Genomic DNA, 8,431 nt, shown 5'->3' with positions numbered 1-8,431 from the left:
ATTTTAATGTAAACATACAACTTCAATTTCTAGCATGTGTAAGAAGGTGATTTAATTCATTTGCTAAATTCTCAACTTTATCAGCTTGTTCTTGATTTGCAATAGTGTCTTGTGAAGAAAAGTCCATAAATAACGCAACCGTTTTAGTTGTACTAAATGATGCATAACTATTATCTAAACAGATTTTATGTTCACCAGAATACAATGCCTCTTTATCTACCATTCCACTTGATTGTCTTTTTTCTTCAACAAATATTTGTCCATTTGGGTTGTACATAACAAAACTAATGTCATTATTTCCTCCTTCAATAACTTGATAATAAATTGCAATATGTGTTCCTTTTTCTATTTTCTCCATGAAACATTCCATTTTTCCTCCAGCAATTTCAGTAGTAAAAGCACTGGTTAATGTACCTAATAATATAAGACTAATGATACTCATTACCTATTTTGTTTTTACTTTTTTAGTTCTCAGAACTATTTTTACATCCTTTTTATTTTTTCTTTTTATACCATAACAAATTTCTTTTATGGTAATTAATAAAAATGTTATTAACTTCAATTATTTTGATTAATTATTAATGTTTTTAGTCTATTAGTTGTGCAAACATTAAAGAACCAAAACCTTTTTTGAAAAGAAGGACAGAAGATTTGATTGATTTTAATTTTTAAAGATGCAAGAACTAGATTATTTTTTCTTTATTCTTCAATTTTGATTATTTATTTTCAATTTAAAGTTTATTTTTAGAAAAAAAAATAATTCCAATAACAAAAGATTATAAAAAAATGTTATTATTAGAGATGGGAAAATTCATATTTTAAATGAGATGGGTTGGCTCCAGTAAATTCTTTTACTAGTCCTCCTTGTCTATAAAATCTGAAAGTTGGCATTGACCGGATACCACACTCTCTTGCTATTTCAGGTGAAGTATCTACATTTACTTTAATACATTTAATAAGGGGATAGTCTTGTGCTAGTTCAATAAAGACTGGACTAATCATTTTACAAGGACCACACCATGATGCATAGAAGTCAACAACGACACGAGAATTTGTTTTAATGACTGTATTAAATTCTGATAAAGAAGATATTTCAGTGTAAGGTTTTATCTTTAAAAAGTAATGAACTGAGTTTGACATAAAAAGAAGAATCAAATGAACTAAAAAGATAATTAGATCCAAAAGAAAAAATAATATAAATTAAAATTTAATCAATTTGTTCAATTACTTGTATTGTTATATAATCACTTGAATATCCTGGTCTCATAAAATATATTAAATATGAAGGTTCATCTTTATAAGGAATTGGAAACATATAAGGAATACCTTCTGAAGTATATGTTAGTGTTGAGTCAATATAGAAATATTCTCCTTCTTTTATTTTTGGTTTAAAAACAGTTTGCATTGAATAAGCTTCCATAGAATTTGTTGGATTTTCTATTGACTCTACAGTTAATACAATTAATGGTTTAGAAATAGAGTTAATAGTAACAATTTCAAGTAAATCTTTTCCTGGTTGAATAACATTATTTCCAATAATTAATGGTTCAACAGATTTCTTTTTATCAAAAACTGTAACAAAACAATCTTGTTGAAAAACGATATTATTTGAATCAATAATTCCATCAAATGTATGAATTCTACAAAATGGAGAATGATCTATAAAAGTTAAACTACATTCTTTACCAATATTTATAATTTCATCATTAAATCCAATAATAACTTCATTACCTCCTTTTAACTTTAATCGTTTGTCATTATCTTCAAAAGGAATAATGATTTGTTCTTTAGTTTCACATAAATGAATTTTAACAGGAAATCCTTCATTGATAATACAAATATGTTCATCTTCATGAATTGATTTAAATTTAAAGATATGGTAATTATCAAAAATAATACCACCATTTAAATAACCAACTTTACAATTAAATTTCTTTTCAACTCTTGTTAAATTAATGTTAAGATTTATTTCATTATATTTATTTATTTGTTCTTTTTCTTCTTTAATTTCATTTTCATGTTTTATAAATATGTTTTCCTTTTTAAGGTTTTCAATTTGATTTTGTTGTTCCTTCATTTGTTTTATTTGTTCTTTAACAAGACTATTTAATTCTTTATTTTCTACTTTTAAATCATTGTTTTCTTCAATAAATTTTATTTTATTTTTTTTTAATTCTTCAAGTTTAGTATTTTTTTGTTCTAATAAATTCTTTAGTTGTTTATTTTCTTGTTGAAATAGAATAACTTTAGAATTTGATATTTTTAATTCATCAATTTGTTTTTGAACCATATGAAAAGTTTGTAATATTAATATTTTTAATTCATTATCATTTACTAATTGAAAATCATTTTGGTTATTTTCAATTAACTCTTTACCATTTATAATTTCATTTAAATACTTAAAACTATTCTTTATATATGTAATTTGTTGTTCAAATTTAACGTTTTTACTTTTTTGACTTTTTAATGTTTCATTTAAAGAAGTATTTTGAATTTTATTAAAATTGATTTCATTTTGTAAATCACTTACAGTTTTCTGAATATCTTTCTTTTTCTCTTTAATTTTTTTTACTTTTTCATTAAGTACTTTAACTTCTTTTTCAAATTGTTTTTGAATTTCTATTTTTTCGGATTCATTTACATGAAGTGAATTTTCTAACCCAAATTTTTTTTCATTGAGAATCAATAGTTGTGTTCTTAGTTGTTCATTTTCTTCATTTAATTCGTCTAATGCAGATTGCATTTCTGTTTTAATTTTTATTTTCTCATTATCAGAGTCATTTAACTGAACGAGCAGTTGTTGGCATAATTGTTGAACGTCATGAATATTTTGTTGATTTAGTTCTGTTTCACTCATTATACTAATACAAAAAATGAAAAGATTTTTTAATGATTTCAAGTTCTTTCTCAAAAAAAAAAAAGATTTTTTTTGATAATAACACGAAAAGAAAATAAAGAAAACAAAAAAGAAATATAATAACCGAAATATTCATAAACATCCATTACATTAAAATCATTACAGTCATAATATAACACAACATCCAGACTTTTTTTCTGGAAATGGTGTTTGTTCAATTTTTTGTTCTATTGGTACATGTTTTTCTATCATCGTTTTTAAAAATTGAATTGCATTATCTTTATCATTTAAATTAACCAAATAATGATCAAGTCGATTTTCATCTGCAAAAGATTTACCTGAATTGAAAATTTCTTTATTCTCTTCACTTTGAATACCAAATCCTAAAACTCCTACATCTACATCAGGATCACAATATCGTTGAATTTCTTTTAACCAACTTTGTAATGTCCTAACAGAATCACCATTTGTTAAACTATATGTTAAAAAGACTTTACTTGCGTTTTTGAAATATGTTGTTGTTAATGAACGATATTTGTCTTTTCCATCTATCAGTTTGTTATTACAAACATTCGATAAATATGTAAATTAAACCATTTTACATTTAAAAGCCAAAAAAAAAAATATACAAACCAGAACATGTAAGTGTTAATTTGGTTTGAACTCCTTTAACATCAGTAATACAAGGTTTAATATCATCACCATCAGCTGCTGACGTAGTAGGAGCAGTCACAATTGATTGAACATATAAATCAACTAATTTTTGTGAAGGATTTTTATCAATTCCGATAAAGATTATTTTAACCTCTACTAATGATTCATCATAATCATCAAACTCACTGTCCATGGGGTAGTTATTCATTTCCAGTTGTTCGTTCTTTTTTCAATCTTTTCTTTTTTTTTGTTTTAAGTCATTTTCTAAAACTTTTATAATATTTAAATTATTCTTGATTCTTTCTTTTCTTAGTTCTGGATACTTTATTTTAAGTTGCCCTTGCTGAGAAATCTATTTTTATTACATGTTCTTTTTAAATTTAATTTGTTATGGAAGCCAATTCTGTATTTTCATTCATCCAAATAAGTTTTCCTATTCATTTTTTTGAAGTTCTTGATTAAAAATAGTTTTTTTTCCTTTGTCTCAAAATATATTAGTATGTTTAAAATAGTTATAAAACTAAGATTTTACGACAAGAGAGTCTTCAAGAATCTTTTTCTAAATTGCCATTATATTCTATCTTATCTTTTATTCTAAAACATAATTATTTTGTTTTATTTTTTGTAATTAGTGATAGTCGTACCACTTTAACATTCTATGGAATGAATGAAATTACAGACATACAATGATATTAAATTAAAGAGTTATAGATTTAATAATAAGGTAGTTTTTACTCTTAGATAAAATTTCTATAACAAAAATATCTTGACGTTATTTTCATAAATACAATAATTACAAATGTTATTATAAATAGTCTTGTTTCAAAAATAGAAAAAACCTTGCTGGAATAATTTGACAAATAATTAATAAGAATATTCTCAATATAATTATTTCATTTAACTTAATACTTACCAATCCAAAGAAATCTAATAATAATTTCTGTATATTTCTTTTTTTTTTCTATACATTATACCTTCGATTATTATAAACTTGAATTAATTCAATTTGTTTATTTAAGCAATTAGTTGATTCAGTTAATAGTATCACAAACTCTATTTTTTTTTTTCAACTTAATATAAGTCACTCATTCCTTTACTCTTTTAATTATAAGAGAATTATTCTTCTTCTCAAGTATATGATATTTAATTCGAATTATATTTTACTCAGTAATTAATAAGACATTTAAATAACCACCCTTTTAATGGGAGTTTAGATTTGTTACAGTTGGTTTTTTTTATTGGTTCTTGTTTTTATAGTTATTAAATAAAGATAAAAATATAGTGTCATCGTTGGTTGTGAAATGATACGAGAACAAGTTTTATAAGAGTTTTTATAACTCATAACTAAACAAATAACTATGCTAGTCTTGTTATTTCTCATTTTCAGAACAAAAATTACATTTCTTAATTTAAATTCAAAACTTTAAAATTAAGTGTCATTTCTTTTCCTTTTATTTTGGTTCTCCTTAGTTAATAATAGCAATCTACTTAATTAAGTAATATCAATATTAAATCATTTATTTCTTTCTCGTGTTGTTTTTATTTGCTATTCTTAGTTATTGATAAATTAAAAAACGGTTCATTATCATTATCATAGTTATAATAAATTTATTATTAAGTGTATATTCAAATAAACAAATGTAGATATTGATTGTTTTTTATTTTTCATAGAAGAAAAAAAAAGATTGAAAACAGTTAAAATAAAAAGTCATTAATTTAATTCAAGAATAATAACTCTTCTTTAATGCAACTTAAGAATACAAACAAAGGATTGTTTATTTAGTTATTACTTTTTATTTTTTTTTTGTAAAATTATTGTAAATCATAGAATATCTAAGTAAATACTCTTCCCAATCAATTCTCTTATCTAATTTATTAATAACCATCATAGAAATAAGTTCATACATAGAGTCATATAAATATGGATTAATTCTACGTGTTACTTCACAAAATGAAACATCATAAATAGTTTCAGAACCTATTTTCAATTTTGGTTTAGGATGAGAGACACCAGATAAAAGAAAATGAAGAAATAACCCAATAAGAACCATTTCTGCTTTGGAGGTGTAAAAAGATCCATTTTTAATTTCTGGAGCCATCATACTTTCTGTTCCCCATTTAGTTTTCATTATATCACTAATTTCTCGTGAGGTATTAAAATCAGCAATTTTGAGTAAGAGGTTTATTGGCTCTGGACCACTTGAATTTGGATCAACAGTAATAAGGATGTTTTGATATTTAATGTCTCTATGAACTAATTGTACATCTTTCAATAAATAATTCATTCCATTATTAAATTGAGAAACAAAATGAAAAAAATATGGCAATGGCAAAAGATAATGACTAAAATTTTTTTGTTTAATAAAATTATCCAATGTACCATAATAACACCATTCAGTAACTATAATATTTGGTGAATATGCTATAAACTTAAGTACATTTAGATGATCTAACATTCTTAATACTCTAACCTCCCTCAGTGTTGATGCAAGCTTTTGTGGGTTACACATTTTTAATGCATATTTACCACATTTAGAACGATGTACAATTCCTACTGCACCATTACCTTTTACTTCCATTTCAGGATATATCCCAAGTTTTGAAAGATCAACTGGAACAACGTCTTTATAATTATAACATTCAACAAAGAATTTATTATTTAAATAACAAACAATAGGTTTTTTAATGTTTTTAAGTTGTTGAGCCAATTTGTCAATTAAAATATTAAGTGTTTGATTTGTTCTTCTTGGATGATTTGATTTTAACTTTATAAGAAGTTCACCGAATGAGTATCCAATAACACTTTCTGTTAATTTTGAATAATTATACGGTAAATTAGAAGGAATGTATTGTCTAAAAACAGAAGAGTCCTTTAATAAAGGTAGAACAAATGAAAGAGGAGAAAAAAGGACTTGTTTGATAGGAGAAGATAGATCTTTTTCTAATACAAATGAATGAGGTTCAAAAAGAATTGGATATTTGAAGAAAAATGGTAAATGAGGTTCTAGTTGCAAGCTAAAATATTCTTGAGTTAAATGAGCTAAATCAGATCCAAAATATTTAGTTAAATCATAATTAATTGGTTTATCAAATAATGTAAAAAATTCTTCACAATCATAACCATTACATATAAGTAATAGTACTAAATTCTTTGTTGCAAAAGAATCAGTTATTATATATGTATTATTGTTTTGAATACATAAAAACATTTCTTGAAACATTTGTAAAGTTTTTGATAATAATGGGAATTTAGAAAATGATATTTGATAAAATTCTTTTAATTTTATTAACTCTTTAAATATTTTAATAACCCTTCGTGGTTTATCAAAACCATCTAATGGAATTTCTGTATGTAAGTTTTTTATTCTCTTTTTTAAGTAATTGCCCTATCCAATAACAAACCATACAAAAAAGAAGTTACACAATCTTTTATTTCACTTTTAGTTATAGAAAATGAAGAGAATTGTATTTTTTTTGATTGAGACACAACCTTTTGTATTTTTGTTGTTTTATTATGAATGATAATTAATCTATCACTAAGTGAAGAATTTTGATTCATGTAAATACAAAAAAATTATTTTAAGTTTAAAAATTTATATTTTTAATAAAAAAGAAATGATAGAATTTCATCTAAAACTAACTTACAAACAAGTTAAGACATTGCCTCTTAATGTCTATTAGTAGTGAATATGAGGAGCACTTTCTTTTATTTTCTTTATTTCTGTTATTGAATTTTTATGAAAATCTTTTTGTTTGTGTTTTAAAGAACTTCTAACACTTTGTTTTTCATACTTTGAGATATCTTCATTAAATGAATTACAACGAGAAGACTGAACTCTACACCCTAACTTATCTTCTTTTGAAACTTTTCTAGCTTCTTTTATTTTTTCTATTTCCATTTCATCTAATAAACGTTTTGGTTGATGAGATGATTTAACAATTTCCATAAACTCATTAATTTCATCAGCACTAAACGACTCTTTTAACAGCTCCTTTATTTTTTTTCTCATCAGAGATGATGGAGCAGTAGTACTCTCATAATTAGTAATTGGTAGTTTAATGATTTTAGCTAAGAAATTAACTAATGAATTTTTACATAGTCTAGACATATGATTTATGATTATTAATTTGATAAAGGAAATAGAAGTTCAATTAAGTATACCACGTAAACATTATTAATCTCTTTAACTTTTGACTAACTTGGACTAAAATTGGTATAACCCTTTTCTCTTAGCTTGGATACCTTGTTTTCTATGATTGTTATATATTTTATTTGAAACTCATTCTTGGAATTAATAGCTTTCTTCTTTTTATTTCGGTTTTTTGTGATTATTAATTGTTATTAATAGATTTATGAGTATTGCATCATCTTTTCTTGTTATTTTTTATTCTTAAAGTAACTTTAAAACTTCTTATTTTGAGTTTCGTTTAAGAAAAGTTTGATGTTTTAGAAACTTACTCATAGAAAAACTTATAATTATTAAAAAAGAAAAGAAAAATTAAAAGAAATCTAAAAAAAATTGAAAAAATAAAAAAAGAATGGCTTCAACAATAACAAGATTCTTTCAAAAGAATATTTTTTCATTCATACTAGTTTCTTATACTATTATTATGGCAGGAATATTCTATGATATTATTATTGAACCTCCTGGAACAGGAAGTGTTATAGATAAACATGGAAATATTCGACCTGAAACCATCATGAAAGGAAGACACAATGGACAGTATATCGTTGAAGGAATCTGTGCATCTATATTTTTTGTTATGATTGCTGGTGGAATGATTATAGTTGATAAGTCAATATCAATGACAGAGAATGACAGGAGAAAACCTTTATTTGCTGTTAGTGGTGTAATTGCCACATGCTTTGGATTGTTAATGATTTATTTCTTTGCAAAAACAAAATTCGGCTTTTAAATG

The 8,431-nt window shown here is 24.0% G+C and overlaps 7 protein-coding genes across 7 annotated transcripts, besides 12 other annotated features; 1 reads left to right on the top strand and 6 right to left on the bottom strand.

Annotated features, from left to right (window-relative positions):
* Positions 1–22: 22 nt before the first annotated feature.
* Positions 23–442, bottom strand: EDI_092210 (transmembrane emp24 domain-containing protein 1 precursor, putative; the record flags this gene model as incomplete). Its single annotated transcript, XM_001736134.1, has 1 exon — positions 23–442. The coding sequence occupies one exon, from the start codon at positions 440–442 to the stop codon at positions 23–25; it is 420 nt and encodes a 139-aa protein (XP_001736186.1).
* A 92-nt stretch (positions 443–534) lies between these two features.
* Positions 535–583: a sequence feature (AT_rich).
* Positions 584–688: 105 nt separating this feature from the next.
* Positions 689–747: a microsatellite.
* A 48-nt stretch (positions 748–795) lies between these two features.
* EDI_092200 (thioredoxin-3, mitochondrial precursor, putative) lies at positions 796–1,140 on the bottom strand (the record flags this gene model as incomplete). Its single annotated transcript, XM_001736133.1, has 1 exon — positions 796–1,140. The coding sequence occupies one exon, from the start codon at positions 1,138–1,140 to the stop codon at positions 796–798; it is 345 nt and encodes a 114-aa protein (XP_001736185.1).
* A 45-nt stretch (positions 1,141–1,185) lies between these two features.
* Positions 1,186–1,212: a sequence feature (AT_rich).
* Positions 1,208–2,857, bottom strand: EDI_092190 (uncharacterized protein; the record flags this gene model as incomplete). Its single annotated transcript, XM_001736132.1, has 1 exon — positions 1,208–2,857. The coding sequence occupies one exon, from the start codon at positions 2,855–2,857 to the stop codon at positions 1,208–1,210; it is 1,650 nt and encodes a 549-aa protein (XP_001736184.1).
* Positions 1,964–2,120: a microsatellite.
* Positions 1,965–2,064: a microsatellite.
* Positions 2,147–2,175: a sequence feature (AT_rich).
* Positions 2,858–3,022: 165 nt separating the features above from the next.
* EDI_092180 (uncharacterized protein) lies at positions 3,023–3,719 on the bottom strand (the record flags this gene model as incomplete). Its single annotated transcript, XM_001736131.1, has 2 exons — positions 3,023–3,405; positions 3,491–3,719. 2 exons carry the CDS (start codon positions 3,717–3,719, stop codon positions 3,023–3,025), a joined length of 612 nt encoding a protein of 203 aa, XP_001736183.1.
* Positions 3,720–3,782: 63 nt separating this feature from the next.
* Positions 3,783–3,803: a sequence feature (AT_rich).
* A 1,305-nt stretch (positions 3,804–5,108) lies between these two features.
* Positions 5,109–5,129: a sequence feature (AT_rich).
* A 156-nt stretch (positions 5,130–5,285) lies between these two features.
* Positions 5,286–5,328: a sequence feature (AT_rich).
* EDI_092170 (serine-threonine protein kinase, putative) lies at positions 5,305–7,070 on the bottom strand (the record flags this gene model as incomplete). Its single annotated transcript, XM_001736130.1, has 2 exons — positions 5,305–6,857; positions 6,914–7,070. The coding sequence occupies 2 exons, from the start codon at positions 7,068–7,070 to the stop codon at positions 5,305–5,307; spliced, it is 1,710 nt and encodes a 569-aa protein (XP_001736182.1).
* Positions 6,778–6,821: a sequence feature (AT_rich).
* An 8-nt stretch (positions 7,071–7,078) lies between the features above and the next one.
* Positions 7,079–7,123: a sequence feature (AT_rich).
* A 65-nt stretch (positions 7,124–7,188) lies between these two features.
* Positions 7,189–7,620, bottom strand: EDI_092160 (uncharacterized protein; the record flags this gene model as incomplete). The annotated part of the gene is made up of 1 exon (XM_001736129.1): positions 7,189–7,620. One exon carries the CDS (start codon positions 7,618–7,620, stop codon positions 7,189–7,191), a length of 432 nt encoding a protein of 143 aa, XP_001736181.1.
* Positions 7,621–7,993: 373 nt separating this feature from the next.
* Positions 7,994–8,051: a microsatellite.
* On the top strand, positions 8,051–8,428 carry EDI_092150 (uncharacterized protein; the record flags this gene model as incomplete). The annotated part of the gene is made up of 1 exon (XM_001736128.1): positions 8,051–8,428. One exon carries the CDS (start codon positions 8,051–8,053, stop codon positions 8,426–8,428), a length of 378 nt encoding a protein of 125 aa, XP_001736180.1.
* Between the last annotated feature and the right edge of the window lie 3 nt (positions 8,429–8,431).

This window comes from Entamoeba dispar, genomic scaffold (assembly GCF_000209125.1).
Source record: "Entamoeba dispar SAW760 scf_1105229459701 genomic scaffold, whole genome shotgun sequence".
NCBI classification, from domain to species: Eukaryota; Evosea; order Mastigamoebida; family Endamoebidae; genus Entamoeba; species Entamoeba dispar.
Note: the sequence above shows the minus strand (reverse complement) of the source record. Positions and strands in the feature narration are given on the sequence as shown.